The sequence below is a fragment of the Platichthys flesus genome, chromosome 16, assembly GCF_949316205.1.
Source record: "Platichthys flesus chromosome 16, fPlaFle2.1, whole genome shotgun sequence".
NCBI lineage: Eukaryota > Metazoa > Chordata > Actinopteri > Pleuronectiformes > Pleuronectidae > Platichthys > Platichthys flesus.
Window position 1 is genome coordinate 16,950,920 of NC_084960.1, and position 25,106 is coordinate 16,976,025.

The 25,106-nt window shown below is 40.9% G+C and overlaps 1 protein-coding gene across 2 annotated transcripts; it reads right to left on the reverse strand.

Moving 5' to 3' along the window:
- Positions 1–240: 240 nt before the first annotated feature.
- On the reverse strand, positions 241–24,263 carry gas7a (growth arrest-specific 7a). Of its 2 annotated transcripts, XM_062407180.1 has the most exons (11): positions 24,094–24,263; positions 22,817–22,879; positions 17,022–17,111; positions 15,039–15,154; positions 12,340–12,414; positions 11,295–11,373; positions 9,697–9,828; positions 7,740–7,863; positions 5,668–5,747; positions 5,303–5,401; positions 241–2,370 (listed from the first exon to the last, which is right to left on the reverse strand). In XM_062407180.1, the coding sequence occupies exons 1-11, from the start codon at positions 24,109–24,111 to the stop codon at positions 2,257–2,259; spliced, it is 990 nt and encodes a 329-aa protein (XP_062263164.1). In that variant the 5' UTR covers positions 24,112–24,263; the 3' UTR covers positions 241–2,256. The 2 variants fall into 2 exon arrangements, with proteins under 2 accessions (XP_062263164.1, XP_062263162.1); XM_062407178.1 differs by lacking the exon at positions 24,094–24,263 and having other exon boundaries at positions 22,817–23,118.
- Between the last annotated feature and the right edge of the window lie 843 nt (positions 24,264–25,106).

Below are 25,106 nucleotides of genomic sequence, written 5' to 3' on the forward strand. Positions count from 1 at the left end.
GACCAAAAGGTCAGCAGCCTCAGCCGGGGGTTAGGTGGTGTGTGCGCTCAATACAATGGTTGATGCAAACATGCAAACTTAACTTCCCACTTTTCGAAAATCCTGACCTCCGAGTACAGTTACATAATGAAATACCTTGATATTTTATTTTCCAATGAGGACATTATTTTATTTTGGACACTGCATTCCACAGAACAACGTCTGGACAGAGGTCACATATGATCCAACATTCTCAAAACATCAGGAACAATGAGTTTAATACACGTTATGAAAATGTTCACCACAGAGGGGCAGTTAACTCAAATTGTTGATTCTTGTCAAGAACATTTAGTTGGAACATAACTTGTTACATTTAGTGCACAATATTGACACACACTGATAAAACCTCTACAACACATATCAGCTATTTGAAGCCTGCGCACAAAGCCGTTTGAATTAAAAAGAAAAGTCTGAAAATTAGAACTCATTTGATTCAAAATGCAACTTTTCTTCATTTCATGAGAAACAAATGATCAGTGTGTTGCTGAGAAGGCAGGTAAGCATTTTTTCTTTCATGTCCCTTGTATTATTAAAATCTTTACCTCTGCCAAATAGGTTATGTGTCATCTACGTTTGTTTGTTAAGAGGATTATGCCAAAACTACTAAACCAATTTCCATTAAATCATCTGGAGGGTAGGGCCATGACCCAGGGGATTTTGGTGTGGATCCGGATCAGGGGGCGGATGCACAAACTTTTTTTCACTCTCTTTAATGTTGCGAAATAGGAAATTTTTCAGCATTTTCCCTGATTTCTCAGAGAATAATTCATGGATCTTGATAGTGAAATTAAATGTGTAATTTCACTATCAAGATAGGGGGGCCGTTGGATCTTGGCGGAGGTATGTGCTCTACCTTTTGAAAAATTGAAACAAGTGGCTTTAGAAAGGTAATAAAATAAATTCAAAGCACCACAAACGTTGTAAAGACAGAGACAGACAGACAGACACATACTTAATTGTAAACACAGACACATAGTTTACATGCAGTATTTGATCAAATGGGATTTATCTGCATTCGTGCAACTGGGATGAGTCAGCTGGCTTTTGCTCCACTCGATTGATCCATCTAAAAGAAATCACAACCTTTATCTTCTCTGTAATTTGTTAAATTTAGCTTTCTGCTGCATTTCGCGTCTTTTATCGAACACTACCATAAAGATATTCTCTGTACATTTACCAAAAATAAAACAAACAACATTATACAGTACAAACACCTCAGCGGCCCCGAAGATCTGCGGCCCGTTTTGACAGCAAAATACATCTAGCCTGTATGTACAAATGTACACTGATGCAGATTAGAATATATCAAGGACATTCCAGGTATATAACCATTAGGCACTAAAAGGTGTTTCAGTGTAACTTGGACCACCTTTTTACTCCGGACTGATCCAAAAAAGACCCTGGCCTAAATCTAGATCAACTACCTGTTGGTACGTGTGATAAGCATAATCAAATTCACATTCCAAAACACAGTATATGAGTGGTGTATGAGTGTGTGTGTGTGTGTGTGTGTGTGTGTGTGTGTGTGTTTGTTGAGGTAACTGGATATTAATTTGTACACTTTAAGTCAAGTTCTTAGTCTGATAATTGATTCTGCCTCTTTCAAAATACAGAAAACCTTGTAAATTCAATGACTATACCAAAACAACCATCAGGATTCCACAAATTGTGCAGCTGTCCAAATACAGTGAAAGCAAGATATTCAAAACATGCATGTCCACCAAAATGAACCAGCAAAATATGAAAATATATCATATTCATTCTACGATCTCCATATGGGTTAATATCTGTATCTAAAATAAAGGGAAATATCAATAATAAGACCTATTTTTGTTTGGTTTACTCAAACTGGAAAAATGTTGATTGAAGCTAATCTAAATGATTGAAAATACATATATATTTTTTTGTAGTTTCAACTTTACCACAGATTAACAGCAGAGTATGTTAGATGGCATTCAGTAAGCTAATGTTGATTATGATAGGGTTATAATTTAGAAGGAACATGCTGGTAGTTTGATCTGTAACTGTTTTCTGGCCTCAGACTGTGTTGTAAGTATGAACCTTTCCTCCTGATACTCCAGTCAGAGAGAGGATGAGCAGACCACTGTGATCTGAACATGAACCGTCCGTTGACCAGTGGTGTTAGAGATGTTCTGGAACACTGTGTTGTATAATACTGAAGACAGATCGAGCGACTGATCCCAGGTCACCATGGTTTCAAATGTCCATGTCCACAGGTCGAACATCGCCGGTTTTATTCTCCTTCACCCACAGCTCTCTGTCTTTGGCAGGATCCACGTTCTGCAGCAGCTGGTCGACCGGCTCCACTGTCTACAAATACACAAACAGTAAAATGATCCCATTAAACATCAGCATTGGTTAATTTATATCATAATTATTGTTGTTGTTTTTATTATTATTATTATTATTATCTAAGCAGATCAGAAACAGTCCATAGAAGGGAGCGTGACTCAACATTCAGGAATCATAAACTTTGGTTTAAATATTTAGGGTTTTAAGGAAATCGTTTTGTTATATGAGTGATCGTGAACATGAAAAATTTATCATCAGTGCTATAAGTGCTAAAAAAAATGACAGAAAACTTAATTTTACGTGTACTTGGACTTTTAATTTTTCCCATCACGTCCCCTATGCGAACATTGTGCAGGCAGGGTGGATGACCTCCACTAAAGCCAGCCACCAGGGGGCAACCATCACTTTCATGAAGCTGTTGTTTTGTCCATCTTTATACATAGTCTAAGGGTCAGACACATTCCACAAGAGGAAGAGTGAGCAAACACCATAATGTATGAATGTGTAGTTGCCATAAAATTATTTGAATGTCAATGGTTTTAAATGATCAGTTTGAAATTCTGAAATAAAATTAGTTTAGAACATAGACTTCCAACAGGGAGAGACATCTTCATATTTACCAGATTAAACAAATAAGCTGTAATATGTTAATTAAAGATTGGTCGTAGGTGGATTTTTTGTTTTAACCTATTTTCAAATTGTGCTAAACTAAGCTAAGAAATAACAATGTAATCCTGACCACATGAGGATGTGTTCTAGCCAATCAGATTGCATTCTGATCACAATGACTGCAACATGTGCATTTCAGTTTTTTCCTATCTAGAGTTGAACTAAGCAAAATGCCATGAAATACACTTGGAGGAAAGAGCCTTTTAACGACCTCATGTCCTTTGCTCTCACTCCACTGTTAGCGCCAACAACCATAAATATATGATTTGGACATGTGATGCATTAATACAAACTGAATAAACAGGCATCCAGTGCTCTGTAGTGGGACAGAGTTCCTTCAGTTTGTGGACCGAGTTGAGCATGTCTTCATCTACGTCCTCAGATAAACTGCAGCAGTGGTCGGCAAGAGGCTCAAATGGGTCAAAATCGTCGCCAGATAATTTTAATAATGGGATTATTTTTTATTTTGACATATTAGACACAGGTGCTGGCTACAACTCTTTATACAGTCTCGTGCTCTTAAGCAAGTTGCTGTAATGCTTCATACTGAACTGAATAGCAGAGTTGTACATTTGCAAAGTTGTGAACTTGGGTTTGAAGATTGTGACGATTGCTTAACCGACCTCTGAAATAGCTGACATGCACTGTTTGAAAAAATAAAGGCAGCTTAATTAAACGAGCATATTCAGTTTTGACAAAAAAAAAAAAAAAAACAACTGTAAAATCATCATTGGAGATAAACCAGGTAGGATGAACAAAACGTTTTCAAACTTCACTCTGCACCACAGACTGTGTATCATAATCTCAGGACACAAAGAACAAAAAGTGAAAGTATGTAGTAGAACTGTTTGAGGAGGACTCACTAATATAAAGGCAGATTTAGAACACGAACTGCATTAGCAATAATTTATTACAGGGAGCTAAGTCATATTTAAACTGTCATCAATATGGGTGATATATTATCTAATTAAATATATGTTTTGCCTTTGACATTGGTAGTCAAATCCATAGTGTGCCACAATGCTGCACAAGGGTGCTTTACTTTAAAAAGCTGATAATCTAACTTAAATGATTACACTCCTCCAGCTTTTATCTGAAAGTTTGAGTGTCATATTTTGTTTTAGATTCTCTTAATACATTTCCTGCATGATGCTGTTCCCCTAAGTTTCAAGCATTACTAAATGTCAGGGAGTATTAGAGTCATATTTTCTTTATTCAAGAGAGAAATATGTACACTCTACTAGCAGATCATCCATTTAGGTTGATCTGTAGTGAGCGTATCATCTCTGAGTAATCCATCTTGTCAGGCAGCACACAGAAAAGTACCCTCATGGTATCTTCCCTCAGCGCTGACACAACATGTCTGCTTAGATTTGCAGGGTTTACTCGACACCCCCGTCTCGACGAGCAGAGCGTCTTTGCGGTTTTAACTGAGGCACCGAGTGATGACAGTGAGTGTGTTGGATGAACGACTGACAGATGATCAGCAATGTCTGAATCTGTCTCTACTTCTCCGTTCATCGAAGGGCTGCCGTGGCTAGAAAGTCCCATTATAAGCGGTTCAAATCACTTGTAAACCTAATAACAGTTTGCTAATCGGTTTGTGGATCAATTGATGAAATGCAGATAAAGAGGTGGGTAAACGCTGTCGTCCATTTGGGAATTAGAGGAATCAAAGAGGGAACAAAAGTATTTTAAGGGCTATCTACAAGAGACACTCACTACTTATCTAAGCTTGCATTTGTTTACATGATGCCAAATTCATGCCAATAAATTCTACCGAGTTACGTATTAGAAGCTCCTGTTTGTAGTTTAGTGAGGGATATACAGACAGCTATCAACCGCTTCACATCCTGAAGCAGGCCACAAAATGTAAGGTATCTCAGGCATATGGTCAATCTTTTTCGATGATTCAAGCATATTTATGGATATTTATAGGAGAAGAACATTAGAGATGATACTACCCTCAAAAGGTACAAGTGATACTTAATCTGAAAAGATACACAAGTCATTCATGTGTGTTTAATGTTGACTGAGTTATATCTCAGAAAACAAAGCAACCAGGTTTCAGTTTGGGTAATGCATTGATTTGAAAGATATACTTGTTTTGGAAAATATTTATGTATTGTTGTTACCTGAGTTTCCAAAAATATATAGTAGTATGGTTGTCATATAGTTATAGTATGAAAAGTAATAACAGATTTAAGAATGTTAAATAGAGCCTTTACGTTCTCCATTCAAACATTTTTTGTGTTTTTTTAGATAAAGCAAAAAGACTCACGCTCTGATTGAACATGTCGGTTTCGTGTCGCAGAGTCGTGTACTGACGTAGATGCTGCTGAATCCACTCGATCCGTTCCACCTCCAGTTTCTCCAGCTCCTGAAGAGGAAGATATAGAAACTGATCAACTTCACCTCCTCAAAAAAGCCACCTCAATATTTAAAAAATAATTAACTCTTTCCGACCTTATTAAAACACAGTTTAAAAAAATACAAATTCACACCATCTCTATCATTAACATGTAATCATTTGAGAATTTTTTTCTCTTATTTATAAACTCTAAATTAATTAATAATGAATAACCTGAAAATATCACATTTGACATGAGTTTAACTTTTTCAATTGTCCAAAGAATGTTTTCTTACCATGCTGGTGGTAACCATCTCTTCAAACCATTTGCACTGGGTTTGGTTGTACAGGTCAACGCAGCGCATCAGATCGTCTCCTGGAGAGAACAGATGAGAACGTGAGAGGTCAGAGATCGAATCAAAGTCTGCTTGAGTCCAGCAGAGAAGAAGATCAGAGTTTACAGGGAAGGGTTCTTTTCATATTTCCAAATCACCTCACCAGCCCTGAGTGTGATGCACATAAGGAAAATCCAGAAGAGGGCGCTCACATGTTACTCATCAATGAGTTTGTGCCAGAGAAAATTTTACTGTTAAAATTATTAATATTAAGTCTTTGTAATAATTTTCGTATGTGTATTTGTACCAGCCTCAAATCTAGCACACAACATATACATCAATAAACACTGAGATCTTTTATAAACCAACTCCTTAAATATAAAAACAACATTAAGTTTAATCATAGCTTCTCATATTAACATGCTGTGTTTGAAAAGCTGAACATTTCTGAGACAAACTTGAAAACATGTCATACTTGGTTTGACAGATACTATTTTCAAATGGCGTCTAAATTCCTGAACTGCTCACATTTTCTTTTAACTAAACATCCGATTTTTGTTTGCTTCACTGATCGATCAAAGACCAACCGTGGTGAGATGCAGACTTCTGTTTTAGTGTCCAACATTTTATATAGTTGTTTTGTTTTACTTCTGATTCACTATTTTTATTGTAAATATCCAGAGGTCAGTGGAGTTTCCACAGCTCCATTTCAACCACTTAGATCCAAAATTAGAAACATTGTTGATTATCATTATATATTACAATATGAGATCACCATAACAGTGTACTGTAAGTAAACACATTTACTCCACCACTGGGCTCAAGTATAATTTTGAGGTATATTTTACTTGAGTTTTACCTTAACTGCTTTATACTTTTAGTCCAGGACATTTCAGAGAGAATTATGCTTTTCAATTTGTTCAAGTTTCTTTCAGTTCACGTTTTCTGCTAATATTGTAATATAATCGAAATGAAACTAGTTTCTCTAAATCTATAACCGACCTTCCTTGGTTTGTTACAGATGGCCAGGAGTTATAAGCAGTACAAACTACAAAATTTCAATTTTAAAGAAACAGTTTGAGGACTCAAAGTGAGGGCCCCTACAAATTTGTCTAGGACTTTTTGCAGGGGCCCAACACAAAGTTCGGTTTCTCGACAGTACTTTAATTCTATTGCTGCATTTGGAAATTCTTATTTCAACTATATTGCTATCCTTATTATTATTATTATTATTATTTGATTTGATGTCTTTTTAAATCTAATTTCATTTAGTACAGTCCTCATTTCTTTATTCTCAGTGTTTTAAGTGTGAAATGTGATGGATTGAAGGTTGGAAACCACTGGACCACTGGCTACAACTTGAGCAGCTATAACAGTAAAATCCATAAATACTTAAAACGCATTTTACTGATATTGATTTTATACTTTCACTTTAAATTTACACGTTAAATGCCTGACGCTCGACCAAATCCAGGACATTTCCGCTCCGTTTCCTGATGAAGCAGAAGCTGCTGCTGCTGCAGCTCATTTAAATTCATCCGGTGAAGGTAGAAACACCTTCTCGTCTCTGGCAGAGAGCCCAGTGAGCCGCGATGACATTTGGCTCAACCTTGAGGTCAGAGCGGTGATCGACGTTACAAGGCAGACATCATTTAACTGTACCTATGAGCAGCAATGATCAGTGCTGTGGACTGTGACTAATCTACTAAGGTGAACAGAGGAGGAACCTGATAAGTGCTTTTTTTTCTCTACTGGAACATTTACAACATTAGATCATCGCCTTTCCATTCAAATGTCTCATGATAGATTTCTGCCTTCTGTTGTGTTTGAGGGGTCAGCAAAAACCTAATTTGATTTCACTATGGTATCACTTTGCTTTACTTTGTTCTTCTTCATCACCTGCTGCTTGTTTAGGTCCTTGTACCTGTCCTCTCCTTGCAGACTGCTAACACCAGTTATTGGTGACATCTGAATAACTACACTGTCCAGACTGTCTCTTAGCTAGACATATATCTGACTCTGTGACCGCTGACCTGCTTGTGTGGATTTCCGCCGGGCCTTCTTTATGTCCTCCTCCGTCTTGTTGCCGTGTTTGATCTCCAGCTGCTGGGTCTTCACCTCCAGATCCTTCTGCCTGTCTGCCAGGGCTTTACGAGACTACACACACACACACACACACACACATAGAAACAATGAGTCATTCACAATAATCCTCAGATTTACTGGACCTACATCTAAGAGTCATTACAGCCTTTTTATGTCGGCTACTGATCTCCTCGCTCAGATCCTGCTCTCATCCTATCATCCTTCTCTTAATCCACATCATTGAGTCTTTTCTCTTATTCTGCACAGAGACACCTCATCAAGGTCATGAACAGTGTTTGAAAGGTAAACATTCAGCTAATAACCTGGCAAAAGTCAAGGCAATCTTTTCTCTTCTCCAACAGGCGAAAACGGTTGTTTAACTCAGGTAATTTAAATCAGATATATAAAAGAAAACTGGAAACCAGGCCAAACTAGATGCTAAGTTTTCTCACTTTTTCTCTACGTTGTCTCAATGATATATTAGTCAATTATTATTTCTGTTTAAAATAAAGAGTAACGATGACCCTTATTCTGAAAGGATGAAGCAGTGGAATCCCATTTTTTTATTGATAAGATAACGTTTGTGATATTTTATGCACCTTGGAACACATAGTATTTTGGGTAATTTAATCACTTAAAGGGGACACATTGTGAAAATTCCACTGTTGTAGTGCTTCTACACGTTAATTTGGGTATCTGGCATGTCTGTGGTCCCAAAAACTCTGGAAAAAAACAACTCCCGTGATTTGTTGTGGTTCCTCTATGTCAGAACGAAATGCTAGATGGCGTGGATGGGATAACGACAGAAAAATACATCATAGTCTCAGTACATGGCCTTGGACCACCCCCACCATCATCTCACCGGCTGGCATGCTACCAGTGAGCAGCAGCTAGCAGAAGCTAGCGTTAGGGAGGAGGGGAGAGGAGGGGAGAGGAGGGGAGAGGATGGGGGGAGGGCTGTTTTAGACAGTATAAATAGGTGCTGTTTTAAATGATCCTTGTGGTATTTTGACAAAAGTATGTTATAGACATTTCATTAAGACCCCAAGGAACCATATCAACTTGTGGTAAAATAGGCATACGATGGGTCATGCAAATGTGTGTTTCTATATGAAGTTGTGTAGTTTACAACTTGATTGTGCACTTGCAGAATTAAGTTCATTGTTAAATGCGTCATTGTTTCATATTACATTTGGAGTCCTCTAATTAGTATTGGATTTTAATATATTTTTTATTTGCTACATTTAAATTGTTGCTGCATGTCATCTTTCCAAGCAGCTGGTTGGTTCCTACCTGATGTTGTTCCACGTATAGACAGATTTGAGTGTAACAGAGAAGTCGAGAGGCCTGATGGGAATATCGAGAGTTTTGACATGTTTATTAAATGAAGACGAGTTTATTACCCACAGCCCGCAGGAAAAGCAGAACGCTGCCAACCAAGAAATTAAGGTTACACTACCATATTTTTTTATAGAAAATATCACTTTATATGCTCATAAGCAAAATATCTCTGAAGATAAACTGACACGTGATGATTATTTTTTAATTGCCTTAAATCTCCACAACGTGAGCGTTCAATTATTGTTGTTTTTTATTATTTGTATTAATCCTGATGGGAATCTGATGTGTACTGAATAAAAACAAAATTGTATGTGTATTAGTTCATGTCTTATAATTTTATATTTCAAACAAAAAAGAAAAGCATCAATAAAATGGTTTAACTGGTGGGAAGCAACAATACGGTTCTGTAATAAGATGTGTGTCTGTCACTAAAGCGCTTTCATCATGCAACCTTGGTAGAGATTCACTTTTGGATGTAAAATAATGGCCTGCATGTACACAAGAGAAACGAGCTGAAATGCAGCCAAACTCAAAGAATAAATCTAAAAATAAATGTCTCAGTACCTTCTCCACGCTGGCGTAGCGACTGGCCAGCTGCTTCCTGAGGTCAGCGATGTGATGGTCGTATTTCTTCAGGTCCTTCTTGAAGTTGTCGGCTCTGAACGTCAGCAAGGGTTTCTCTACCTCAGAGTGGAGCTGTGAGAACAGAGAAGAACAGAGTAGCAGTCGGCTCTGTTTAAAGAAACTGCTGAAAATTATTAACACATTCTCAAAAATGTCTTATGACATGTTTTCACTTTGTCTTAAAGCATTGTGGAGTAAATCGGTGAAATTTGTTTTATCAAGAATAAAATTACATCTACTCTCTGCTTGATTCCCAGGAAACTCTTGCAGGTACTGAACTTTATTTCCCAACAATTTCGTATAGTTTACAAAAATCTGCACTTTGAGAGATTGTTAAATGATACATTTTTCCAAGATTTTATCTTTGAATTACATGACCGGTAAAATAAGGCGTGGAGTGAGCTGGTGGAACATGGAGGAGCCTGTACGCTCGTGAGAGGGGGATCGTCAAAAAACTTAATTAATTAATTAGACATCGAGGGGTAGTGAGAAGCTCAGGGGCTGCGTCTGAGGCAAGTGTGTGGTTTCTGCATCGCTTATGATTAGAGCGGGGGACAGGTCATCTTCATCGGTCTTCACGGTTGAGGGAAAACTAGCCCCATCACCTCAGGATGTGGATCAGACCAAATTAGTGCAGCTGATTGAAAACATGAAATGCTGCAACACAAACCTGCAAATTTACTTGTGTCCAATGCACATTGTTACAGCTTTGTTTTTGATGGTGGCACACCTTTAATCTTCTTTACTTTGCATGTGCTACTGCCTCACATGTTTCAACTAGAATGTCACTCAGTAGACTTCACACCTCCACCAGTGCCCAACGGTCTCCTCCTGAAAAACTAATTTAAATTCACAAAATCTTGATTTTTATTTGGATCTGCACCAAATGACACACACTCATAGATATCAGCTACAGGACATGCCAGATTTGTTTCATTGAGATCCATGAATGATTCTCTGAGATATCAAGGACAAATTGTTGTACAATCTCCCTATGGTTAAGAAAGTAAAAATAAAATTCCTCGATCCGCACCCTAAATGTATTGAATTCTTTCTACGGTAATTTCCGGCCCCCTTATTTATTTATTTTTTATGTAATCTCGCTGATAAACAAACAGATGATAAAAGAGATAATCATCTCAATTAAACACATTTATGCACAAATATGTCATTGTCTTTTCATTGTTAAATAAATATATATATATGTAATAAATACGTTTAACCAGTCTCTATAATTCAAATTTTAGTTTTGTCTAAAAATTGATAAAAACTGTGAAAAATCCTGAATATAATTTCCCTGGGTCAAAGGTGGCACCTTTGATATTTGTTGTTGTATCTGAGCATCAAGCAGATATACAAAATTATTCAGCTTTTCAGAAACGACTGGAAAAATCGGTGTTATCCCATATTCCAGAAGATCAATGGGCAGTATTTGCTTAAAAAAAAAAACCCAAACGTCAACTCAGTTATCAAAATAGTTGCACCAAGAAGCTAATCGTCTTCAGTTCTGGATGAGTTTTCACAATAAAAGCAGTTACCTTGTTAGAGAACTTGAGGTGAACCTCTGCCTCGTCGTGGAGACTCTTCTTCAGCTGAGTCCAGGCTTCTCCGAGAGTCCTGAGAAAACAGAAACATGAAATAACTGTAAATCAGCAGATGAATCCTTAATGAAAAACAATGATTAGCTGATGCAGTCCTTGATGCAATAGGCAAAGTTGAGTACTTTTACATTTAATAATTTAAGTACAGTTTCCAGGCTATACTTGGAGTATACATTCACTTTTACTTTAAGAAAACATTGTATTTTTACAGAGTTGTACTTTTACTGACTCTTGATTGTAGATATGAATCTGTACTTTTTGATACTATCGAAGGTAAAACTAACAGACGTTGTGTATTTTCAAACACATGACATTGAACAAGTATCAAAGTATCTATAGCTACAGCCACAAAAATAGATTCTCACTTGAAAATGGCGTTTTCAAATTGAAATTACCTCTGTCCTCAGTTTTAATCCTTGTCCATGCTAACATGCCTGTAAATGCATATCATATGAACACTCACACATACTGAGTTAACAGGAAGCATTTGATTGTTACATTGTAAAACTTGTCTCCTACACATTGTGTCATTGTCAGACGTAGAATTGAACAGCAGCTGTTAGCAAAGAGTCAGCAATGCTTGTAATTGATGCATTTTTACGTTCTACACTGGAGTCTAATGTTGAGTGTTTCTATGAGGAAGGGGGGGTCATGTAGTAAGAGGCGGATGAATCAGTGAAGGCCTCGTAGTAACGAAACATCTCAGTTTCGAGATATTAAAAGATTCCTCGAGACAAATCTCATCACACTGATCCTTAGATCTTCACAGACATTTCTCTTTCATTTTGGTAAAAGACCAACACCACATCTATCCTTTCATGAGGTTTCTTTCTTTGAATGGTGCATCAGACTCAGACTGCAGAGTGGGAATGGGTCTATTTTAAAGCATCCTATCTTTAGACAGGGTTCTCTTAATTACTGCCACTATCTCTTATCAGTTCAAGGCATTCTCGTCTTGCAGCGAAACGCTTGCTGCACTCACCCTTCCTCCTGCGCTGCCAGCGGGCTCAGTGAAAGCTTGGAGAGGTTCTTGGCGTATTCCTCCTCTATCTTTATCCTGAGACACAAACAGAGACCGAGAGAAACATGTGAAGGCGGCCTGGATCATGAAAGGAAAGAAAACCATGGCAGTGAAGTGATTAAATCGGAGGTTATGAATCATAATGTGATTTTAAGATTCAGATCTGAGCGTGAAGTTTCAATAATCTCAATAAGGTCAGAGTCACAATAAGCAATAATCAAATAAAGACATGTACAGTATTCTCATGATCATCGCATAATGTAGATGTGTACACGTCCTAATCACATTATAACGACCTATTGTAGTTTTCACAGCTTATTAGGACATCGACATAGTACAGACAGTATGGACGGTTACGAACTGCTTGACGATACATAGATGACAGTAAATCAGTTTAAGATTTTGCAAAATTTGAAAGAAATCACCTGGAGTGTATAGTAGGATTGTATATTAAGCTATTTCAGGCTGAGGTTTTAAAACTGGTGAAATAACGTTGACACAATGTCATCATCAGGTTCTTTAACATGTAAACAGGAGTAAGAATGGCATGTTCCATTAGCAGCTCATGTAAACAAAAGTCTTAGTCTGATCTTTATTCAGTAGTTGGAAACCTGGTGTCCGTGTAAACGCAGTCACTGAAAGACTGGAGCTCATTCAGAACTGAGCTCCTGTCACATTAAACTGATTGATCCTCCTCTTAATACTTAAAGCTCGTCATTGGTTCAGGACCGAGCTTCATCACTTCCTTTTTATTTACTGCAGTGTGATCATCTGCTGCTTGTTCATCTTATGTTCAAAACATCAGCCGTTTTCGGCCTTTGTTAATTAAAACCCAAAGCTATTGAACACACGCCTGTACATATATGAGGGTACACAGCATTTTTAAACGAAAGCCTTTAATTAACCCAGTGTTTCCTGACACTCGGGTTTTGCTTCACACTCATAGACTGTACATAAAGATAGAAATGCAAATTCAGCTGCAGCCATTCATTACATGACAGCTGAGACTGATTCACGATTGGGCGATCACACTTTGGATCCAAATGCACAAGATGGAACACCTGCAGTGATATTTTACAGAGCGTCTGTTCCATTGTCTCCATTTTAAAGATGGAAATGAGATTTGCTCATATTTGCCTTGAGGGCTCGTGCCCTTTCTGAACTTCACATCCTCCACCGTTCTCACATTTACCATCCACACGTGAGTAAATCTCTCACTTGGAGAAGGTCACGGAAACTGTTCTTTTACCTAATTTTGGGAGACTTGCAGCCCATAGTAGCACAGCAACATATACAAAGGGTTGTGACTGGATTTGGGAGAAGGCGGCATCTTGAATCTTGGAGAAACTTTGCTCATTAACTTCCCGCGACTCAGAGTGGAAATTAAATGGAGCTATTGTAGAATGACTAGGAGCTTATTATATAGAGGCTTTATTCTCCATGTTGCTTTTGACATTGTGGCAACTATTTCCTGTATGCTTCGTTTAATTACTGTCTTCATGGATTAATTGCAGCCCTGAGCTGTAAAACAAAAGTCTCAGACCAGCGTCCAACAGATCCTTTTAAATAAAGAGCTTTTCTGTGTGATGGCTGTGGACCTGCACTGGCTGTTTAAGATCTGGTTCATGCTGTGAATGTCTCCAGTGTTGTTGCTCCTGAGCGGTGAACAACTCTCCCTGCTTCAGTCCACCACACTGAGTCCATCTATCTGATGATTACGACTCAGAGCAGCTTCATCTTCGACATCAGTTACCACCGACAGAGAAGAGAACTAACTGATTTCTTCACCCCTCTCTCTTTGTTTGTTGCCACACTTCTGCAAAAAGTACAGGACAGATCAGCGGAAAGAGGTGGTATGGGTCAGCGAATAGCCCATTCAATTCTAGAGCAGATCCAGATCAGAGATTTCTATTCACTTCCTCTAACATTTGACATTTTTGAGGTTCTCAAGAAATAACTCAGAAACATTTATGAAACCTATCAGGTATATGGAGAGTGCCACTGTCTATGAACAGGTGATATTTGGTGTAGAGCTGGATGATGATCCTGATTTTGTGAATCAAGTTAAGTTTTTTTAAACTTCTATATGCAGTTTCATTACAATAACAAACAGTCATTTTAGAAAACGCTGAGAATAGTCCCCAAGGAATGTTCTGTTTCCTCATGTGTAAGAACAAGAGGAAACCCCATTTCTTTGGGATTATTTTCTGTGACAAATGAATTCACATTTGGTGCTTTAGTGTGTATTTCTGGCAGCGGGATGAATTTGACTTTGTCTTGACTGTTCATGGTCACGTCCCCCATTGATTTTATTTTAATAGTTTTTCCAAAGTGAGGAATAAGATACGTCAGGACTTTAGATAAACAGATACTTAAGCAATTAATTGATGGTTTGGGTCTTTTTATGGGATTTTCGGACAATGACATGAAGCCTCAGCCATAAAGACTTCACTGAAATATAAAGCAGCTGCTATACCTTCTAAGTTCAAACCTTTGTTGTGTTTGTTGAGCTTATATCATGTAACTAACCTCTATCACATCTAACATGTTGAAATGGGATCATTTGTGCCTCCAGCTCTGTGTCTGTACAAAATCAAATAAACACTGTCCTTTAGCTTCTGTCGCTATAATCCAGTCTCCTCTGCCAGTGAAGCTGTTACCTCTCGTGGACAAACTCAGCCATCTCTTTCTGCATCTGTTTGCCCTTCAGCAGCTTCTGCAGAGGGACCTCGAAGCCTGCCACAGAGGTGGTCCCCTGGGGGTCTTTCTTGTCGGTCTGAGGAAGAGGAGAGGATCAGTCAAAGATGGAGAAGGACTGCAGCTACGAAACCTCATGGTCAGAATGTCCAGCAGCGTCTCTGTGTTGTTTACATTCGAGAGCATGTGGGTTTGTGAGGATGATCAGCATGAATGTGTGAGTCACACTTGCAAGTCGAGGAGGGCATGCGTTGGTGTGCGTGCGTCAATCAGTGAGGGTGGATGGCTGTAATGTGTGTTTTCAAACTAAGAAATGTCAAGCGAAGTCAGTGAGTGATGTGCGTCGCCGAGAGGAACCGAGGTGCAGAGTAATGCCTTAGAAGCACCAACCACCACGAGCAACACAACACTACCAGCCACGAACAAGAAGAAAAATCGGATATCAGACGATAATGCAGCCCGAGGGGTTTTCAACACAAATCTAATTTAGGATGGAAACGTATGGAAAGGGAAAAATTACAAAAGCCCCTAAGGAGATACTAGAAAAAAGGAAATTCTGTGTGTTTGCAGAGATGCCGGTCAATCAGTCGTCCACCTGTGATCCTCCAACATGAAAACTCATCTTATGTTAAATTAGAGCAAAGTGTTGGATCCATTTAGAAAAGAGCAAAGAGTATATTGACTGTTTCTGCCGCATTTATTCATGATTCAGTCAAATTGAATTTTTTAGCTTTCAGCGGTATGCAGCTGTTACCAGCATGAATTTGTTGTAAAGGTCAACAAAACATTTTGACAGGGACCTTCCGGAGCGATGCCGTGAGCGGTCAGCCGACAAAAAACACAAACTTTGCAGGAACAGCGCAAAGGGGAAATTCTTTGGTTTAATCATAGACTGTGAGTAAAGATGGACGACACGTCAGCCACAGGGCGGTCAAGTGTGTGGACCTCAATGGCACGGCTCGCTGGTGACTCTGTACTATGGGTTTGATGAGAATTAACAATGGACTTCGGTTGATATGAGGTGTTCATATCAAAGCACACTCTGTTGGTATAGCTGCCTTAAATCTCCGGAGATTCTCTGCACTTTCCCTGTAGGGGGTGCATGTATGAACGCAAATGTCCGAGTGAGAGCTTTCACATTATATCATAATGTTTTACCGCGAGCGAGTGGGGGGTCAACGCTTCTAAAATGCGTCAGATGCAAAAATGATAAATAGAAAATAAGCATCTCCTGGTTAAAATGGCAGATCCAGAGAGTTTGTTTGCCTGTGTGTTGTAAAGAAAATCAAGTGATCTCCTCAGCGGTTTTAATGCAGATACACCCCGTGCCAGAATAATGTGGAGGATTTGTTGCTGTTGTGAACGCGTCTCTGCAGAGAACACTGGGTAAAGATCGGACCCAATTCTCCAGACTTCGCAGGGCTTGTCTGAAAATGGCTTAGTTCCTCCGGACATTTTGCAGATCTTCTCCTGTCAGCCCTATAGTAGAATGTCTGATTAGGTCCATTTGAGAATACAGCAGGAAAATGTCGGGAAGATGTATAGCGAGCGAGTGTTGATCAAGAAACCTGAAATACCCAGGTATATCTGGATGAAAAACTCGGAACCATATAATCAGATTTCAGAGCTTTTGACGATAAGGGCTGACGCCAGTGTTTATGTGCTGTAAACAAAAACCAGTGAGAACCTTGATGTTCTGTATATTTTCCTGTGGTTGTCAATGTATCCGGCTCAGACAATCTCCTGCTGCATTCTTCATATGTAAAGGAACACTCCTGAAAATGTCTGGACCCGATTTTCTGGACATTTTTCTGGAGTTTGAGTCTGAGAACAGCTACATTTTATCACATCTAAGCTCTCAGAAAAATGTCCTCAATGTAATTAACACTTGGTGATTGCTGTTTCTCACTTGGGTTATAGTGTTGCCATATTTTCTATAGTCTCACCCAAAAGTAGTCGCAGTAGCTCCATTCGTTCGGTTTGAGCAGCTGCTGCTCCGGACCTTCACCAGGCAGAGGGAACGTCACACAGTTGATCTGAAGCAAAGAAAAGATAAAACAAAAAACACATGAGACAAGGATGAAGAACAATGACAAACAAGAGCTGCTAAAGGCAGAGAGCCAAACGCAGATTGGAGGCTGAAATATATTTGCAAAAGAGAGGGAAAGCAGGCCTGTGTTTCATTTAGGTCATGCAGATGAGAGGGAAAAGGTCAGACACGAGGAAACATGTGAATATCGGCCGTGCAGAAGGTGACCCATGAGCCTTCAGGGGCCAGAGAGGGAAAAACAGAGACATGAGCTGAAACCTTCTCTCCTTCATCCCTCAATTTGACCAAATGAACTTTACACACCTGGAAATCCGTGGTGTACCAGATAAACACAGCCGATACACAGCCTGAATACAGACTCCACAGTCCACAGCATCGTCAATTACTCTCGGGGCTTCAATTATGTAATGTTCATCATCTGTGAGCCCTCCCTCCCAGCACGGGCGAGTTACCCTGTGTGCCATGTCAACCGTTGCCACAAACTGCACGGGCGTCCAAACAAGGATGCTTCAGAAAAACACACTGTGTTACAGGGTGTGCAGCCCGAGTTTCCTGCTGTACTGCGTTTACCAGCTCGCTCAGGCGAACTTTCCTCTATTTGAGTTGATTTCAGAATAAAGGAGGGAGATAGTCATGTTTTCCAGCTCAAGTCAGCTGGGTTACAAAGAACACCAAAGGGAGGCAAGAGGCTGAACAAAAGACAGCGATGAACAGGATTTTGGCCCATAAACATTCCCATGATACTGGAGTCCATTGTTCGGAAGGAGAAGTTTGTTGACTGCATGTGAATAAATACTTAAAATGGTCTTATCGCTGCTTGCCACTATATTGCAGAGTCGATCAAAATATATCTTTAATGTTCATACACAGTACTGCTTATAATTGCTAACAGGGGCGACCATGCATCTGATATCTATATCTTTTCTGCAATCCTGTGTGGGGATAGCTGGAGCCAAGCTTTCAGTGGGCGAGAGGCGGTGTGCACCATGGACAGGTCGCCAATCCTATTGCCGGAAACCGGAGCCAACCCTTCTGGAGAACAAACCAACTCCACAAGGCTAGACTGGGATTTTGAGCCATTTTGGTGCGAGGCAACAGTACTACCCACTGCACCACTGTGCTGCCGGACAGGAGCACATGAAGTAGAAACAGCTCAGAGACACACTGATATTTGGGTTCCAGAAGAAGGAGAAAGTAACAATAAAACCCCACTTCAGTTCATTTATTATTACCATTAACCCCTTAACAGACGGCCTCATTTTTGTGCGAGGCCTGGAAAATTTTCTGATTTTAATTATAGTCCTGACTGGTCTTCTTTAAGCTTTACAACCTTTACATTACATTACATTTAGCTGACGCTTTTATCCAAAGCGACTTACATTTTTAGAACACTCATCATTTTTATGAGGGGCCATCTAGGGGTTCAGTATCTTGCCAAGGACACTTAGGCATGCAGATGGGATAGAGTGGGATTCGAACCGGCGACCTTCTTGTTGCAGAGCACCCGCTCTATCCCCTAGGCCACGCTCTCCCCAACCTTGGGTCAATACGTTTTAGAGCCACTGAGGCAAAGTTACAGAGGCACTTCTTTTCATGGCATTAACAAGGGAATATCAGGAACATAAGGCCTGTGAAGTCTCAACCAATTTCTATGTCAGCAGCTGTTGCAGTGACGTGAGGATCCTTAAATAATTTACACAGATAAAACCAATAGACTTTCAAACAGCATAAAGTCCAGTGCAGAACAAATGACACAGAAAGTAGCACTAATAATAACCTACACCACAGAGGTTGTGTTTTCATCTGCGTTTCTTTGTCTGTTAGCAGGAACCACTCAACCGTTTAATTAACACTTGTTGGAAGGTTTTCTCTAGGAAGAAAACATCACATTTTGGAGCATGTTCAAGTAACGGGGGGGGGGGGGGGGGGGGATATACGAACTCTGAGGGCTCTCTTCCAGAGAGTTTATATTTCCATCTGTTAATTAGTGAAATTACACAGAAACTATGGACGGCTTTCGATGAAACTTGTTGGAAGGATGTGGGTCAGGGAAGAACTCATTATCAAGATCTGGGGAGGGGAGGAGCCAAGGATTCTCTTTTTCACTTTCTAAAAAATTGTGAAGCATTTTTCATATTATTCATGAGGCAGGACTGTGGAGTTTGGTGCTGATAAATGAAAATGAAATGTGGTTTAATAAGGAGACTTTCAGGCCTTGGCAGAGGTCTGCCCTCTGCTGAGCGTCATCCTAGTTGTATTGGAAAAATTATCTCGCTCACTTTGTGTCTTTAGTTCCACACGTCTGGTTAAATTAAATACCTGCAGTATGTGCAGTCAGAGACGACCAGTGTCGCGCTCCAGATCATTTTCCTTTTCTTCTCACATCACAAGAATACATCTGACTCATTTAAATTTAAGAAACATATAATATAATGGTACTTTAATGTATAACATCTCTTTCAGGGGACTTTGGACGTTTTCACACTGAAAGTCTGAACCAGGCCTCACGTCATCTGGTTAGTTTTGTTTTGTAATGTAGGGAGCAGACTAAAGACTGTTTTATGACATACGTACATCCTGTCGTCATCACCTACGTTGGCTGCATCAAGCCTTACTTGACATTGATTGGTTTTTGGACCCGCGTGTGTCTGACGTCAGTCCGTTGTTAGTTCCGCAATAATTAACAACTAATTATCTTTCTGTTTTATATAGAAACAATGAATGAACTGGCTAATTTGGTTCATTTCATTGCCACTGAAATATCATTGAGGTTTGACTACCAGCAAATTTAATGTTTTTCCTGTTCAAACAATATATTGCCGGAGGTGAAGGCTGCAAAATACCAAGACAGCCTCAACCCGCTGCTTTTTCTGTTAAATTAATTATCCAAATGTTTCCCAATTACAAACCAACCGAACCATGGCTTAGTTTGATTCTGATCAAGACCACCTCTTTTGGTCGGACTTGCGTTTGATCCATTGTTCTGGACTGGAGTCTGAGGAACCTTTTACTCCTTTAGTTCAGACTAAACTGAAAGGTCTAAAGGTCCTGACCTAACAATGTAGGTGTAAAAGACCCTCAGTTTCTTTTCTATCTTACTGTCATTAAAATTCATCAGGGTTTTTACAAATGAACACTGGACACTGACCTCTTCATTCTTTACTCTGCCCCTGCAGCACTCCATTTCCAGTAAACAACTTCAACAACATATGAGTAATACTCTTTCTCTGTTATATAATCACCAACATCCAGAGGAACTACTGATATGGCTTCGTGCCAAACGTGCACGCCGATACGACAGAGAACAAGTGAAACACGAGCAGGGATATGCATAAACAAGAGACACAGTAACCGGCTGTAATCTAGAGGAGCAGCGGTGTGATTTACTCCTCGTCCTGACCAGTCACTTTGTTCATTTTCTGCCTCAGAGATCATACTGATTGTCACAGGCACCAGATTTTCCATTACGCTGGCGGCCCATCTATCATGGCTGTTGTTTATCAGCCTCTCACACTCTGCAGAAAATGAGACCATTCATCTACAGGGAGGCTGTCTAGTGAACTTCTCCTTTACGGCCGCTCAGCGAGGTACTCCGGGGCTGGGAATAAAATATTAATACAGATTACCTTCATGACACAGCGTGTGATAAATCCTTGTGGGGACGTTTGAAGTCCAGCCACTGGAACGTGGGATGCTGCGACATGCTGTGTTGCAATGTTTCGCAGAAAGCAAAGCTGCGAGCAATACACAACTGTGAAGATTTGTTGAGTGAACTGGGACATTTTGTTCTCACTCAAAATTCATGAACATCAGCATCATGAGGGATGTTCACCCTGCCTACAGGCTGTGGGTATTTCATTGCACATTTTTCTTAGAGGAAAGAAAAATCATGACACAGTCCAGGAATAAACGGTCCACAAGAGACGTAAAAAAAATAATGGGTTGGCCGTCAAACAACTTCAACACTTCCCTTCTATCTACCTCCAACATCCGAAGCAGAATATTTCAGCAAATGAGACTGTAGGATGCTCTGCCACTGTTGCTAAGCAACAAATTACTTTGCCCCCCCCCACACACCTCTACACATACGCACACCTTCCCATTACAAAGCAATCTCAGATTTCCTCTCATTATCACCCCTCATTCCTCCCTTCTCGTACTCCCTGACCAATTGGAACGCTGCATTCCGGTCGCGCCATCGAGGCATCCCCCTCTAACGGGCGGCACGTACGGCAACAAGTCAGACTGAGTGAATGTTTAATGAGCTGAAAAACATCCGAGGGTGAAACAGAAGAATCTGGTCTTATTGGCCGAGCCACAGTGAAGGTGAAAACAAGGTGACAGAGCTGGAGCGGCTCCTTGATTCTCCGTGACGTGCAACACCTCAGCATCCCGCGGGGGTCCATTTTGATGTGTGCGTCTCCATGACAACTGTGGAGGGGTTGTGTAATGTGAGGTGCATCGTGGCGAACAAAAAGACACCTCTCTGGCCTGACGTCATCCACACACAGCTGGAAATTTCATCTTTATAACCTGTATTATTATTTTTTATTAATCTTTCTCAATTAGCTGCAGCAAAAAAGACCAATTGTGTGAGATATTGGTTAACACAGCTGCATATTTTCACACGTCGACACTTATATATGAAAGAAAACTACTGCTCTCATGTAAATTCAAACCAATTAGAGATGCTGTGAAATGAATGTGGAGGATTTCTCTTTTTGATTTCAAACTGAATGTCTTCACTGAATATCTGAATGGCTCTATAGCTCCACCACCACCACCAGCTTCTATGCCAGCATTTTCCATTTCAACACCCATTAATCAGTGCTATTGCTTTTGTCACCATGGAAACTGTACTTGCTGCATCCCTCGCAGGGTCTTGTTGGGATTTTTCACAATAGCCAGACTGACAGCTTCCCGCGGCTGCAGCAGGTCGGAAAGCCCAACGAGCGCAAAAACAACACCTGGGAGACACGAAAATCACGTCTGCCTACCTTCATCCACAATCACCAACAATACCACAACTGCCACGTCCACCTTATCCTTAGCTCTCCCCCCTCCATCATTATGGCATTAAGGGCTAAACGATTACATAACCACAGCTACTTTCCGGGCATCTTGAAACAAAGATGCTGTTCACTTAACAAATTGTATCCTGGTGGAGGGAACATTTCATTCGTCCTCATCACAGACCGATACTGAGGAGTTTGCAGCATCAACTCTACTCAGAGCAAATACTGCATCTGGATGAAAAGAAGCAGCAGCAGCATCAGCAGCAGCATCTCTGTGTGACCCTTCGTAGGAAAATAGGGGAAATACAATCCCACAACTCAGTGACAACACTGGGAGATCACTCCTGCATCTGGCAGGCAGAGGACTGTTAAAAATACAAACAGTGTACAGGTTACCAGATCGGCTCTGTTCTTCACACACACTTCAGGAAGGTTTCACCAGGACAGAGATGGGTTTGAGTCTCTCGACAGGAGAAATTCCCTTTTATGACAGGCATGAACACGCAGGGAAATTCCATGTTGATCCACAAGGACCAAAGATTCACACCAAGCATTGTGAATAGATGAGAGTAGAGAAGATGAGGCATGAACTTGTGTGATGGGCACAGGGATGAAGATGGAGAGACAGTGGAGAAGAGGAGGAGAAGAGAGGAGGATTAAGTTTGGGTATACTCACTGTGATCTTGGTCTCCTTGACCTCCTTGATCTGCCTCTTGGCTGGGGAGACGGAGCCGAGGGGCTGGGGGGCGAGACAGGAGGGATCGTCAAAACTCTCCTCAGTGTCAAAGCTGGCTTCCATCATCATCCCTCTCTTCCTCCTCCTGCTTCTCTATTCTAGGAAAGCCGCTCTCTCTCTCTCTCTCTCTCTCTCTCTCTCCTTTCTCTCTCTCTCTCCTTTCTTTCTTTCTCTATCTGCCACCACGCACCGAGGCTGCCTTCAGTCTCCCAAGCTTCAGAGAGAGTGGAGGGGAGCCGCTTTGCAGGGGGAGGGGAGATGAGGGGGAGTGGGGAGTTGTATCGGTGGGGAGGTAGCGTTAGGGGTGAGGAGCAGGAAGAGGAGGATCAGGAGGAGGTCTAGGAAAGCGTGACGAAGTCTAGCCTCCGGTTAAGCTGCTGCCATATGAGCTCTCAGGTTGAAGGCTGCAAGGAGGTGAGGGGGCTCTGCATATGCACCTGCAACCCCCCCTCCCCCCAACCCTCCCACACACACAAACTCCCTTTCTCGCCCTCCCTCCTCCACCTCCTCATCAAACACTGAGTCGTGGTTGATGGAGATGCAAGGATGTGAAGGGGAAAAGGGCATGAAAAAAAGAGATGGAAAAAGAGGGTTAAGACATTCAGAATAGGATGAGGAGGATATATTGACATGATCCTTGCCACACCTCCCTCCCCAGAGAGTGAACGAGGAAGGAGCAGCAGCAGAGGAGGGGGTGGTGGCATTGCAATGGGGGTCGGGGTTGGTTTGATTGAAATGTCTAAATAATGATCTAAAACTGACTAATTACGATTGGGAGGGAAACCAGAGGAGGGGGAGGAGAGCTAGAACAGTAGGGAAAACCGGCAGCCAATTAGATGCAGCGTTTTGGAGCGTATGGGAAATGTGTGGGAAATGTGTGTGTGTGTTTGTGTGTGTGTGTGTGTGTTTGTGTGTGTGTGTGTGTGTTAGAGAGAGACTGAAGGGGTTAAATAGATGTGCTGAGGAGGCAATTTCGGAGACAGGACGTCAAGACACAACAGAAATATTTACAGATATTTTGTGTGTTTATGGTAAGTATGTGTGTACAAGAAAGCTACATCATTATCATCTTTCTTATATGACAGCGTTTCACCCGAGGCATCAAATCAACACCAGCCGTGTGCACGGCCGAGCAGCTTGGATCACGCACATGATCAGAGCTGGTCCAACAAAACCATCGCAGCCTCAACAAACCCGACATCCACTCACACTCTCACCTTCTCTGTACAGAACATGGCGCAGGGCAGCTCTGATCACCACAGTCCCAGTCCAGGTTTGTTTTTTGGGGGGGGGGTTTTGGGGGTAGGGGGTTGATCCGGGGGGCCCCAGTGCTCCCAGCTTGAGCGTCGACAGTCTTGGCCCGCCTACTTTACCAAAACTGTCAAAGACATGTGCCATCCAAACCTCAGTCGCCCATGTGGCCCCAGAGTCTGTCCGTCTATACTCTCTTGTGTGATCAGGATACGGTGTGCCATTATCTGACAAATAGTCACGTGGGTTGGCATGTAATGAATGTTGGCCCGGGTTCATCAGAGCTGCGGGAGCGGCCCTGCCTTCACTGAACAGACTGCGTCACCATGATCTCATGAAAACACTGAATTCAATTTGTGAACTGATAACATTGCAGAAAGTGTGTTTCATAAAATGAAAGATAGCTGATTTCCCTTAGTCCAAGCTGACACCTTGAAATGTTTGAACAATCCAAAGATATAAAGCAGCAAATCCTCTCATTTAAAGGACCCATATTCTGTAAAATACATTATCTGGGCTCTTACTATCAGTTATTACTTGAAGGGGGTTAGTAGGGACCCTCACAGTATGATAACAGGGCTTTTTCATTCAGTCCATTCTCAGAAATATGTTGTCGAAAACGTCTTGTTTGGTACTTCCTCCCCTGTATGAGTAATTTTGGATCGCTCTAGTCTCTCAGCCCCACCCATCTGATACCAGTCCGGCCTCCGAACACGCTCCCTCATCCCTTCCACTACCACCACTCCTCCACACCGAACGTGACACCAAGCAGGCATGTTGCTGAGCTAGCAGCTTGTTAGCTACCACAGGCCAAACACAACAAACAACCCTTAAGAAACACTGCAGCGTGGAGGGATGCAAGGAAGAGAATGTGTTTGCGAACATTCCTCCTAAGAACTTTACTGTTCGAGACCAGCAGTTACGCTTTATTTCTACGTGGACATTACTCGTCTCTCGGGACTGAAACTCCATTGTGAAA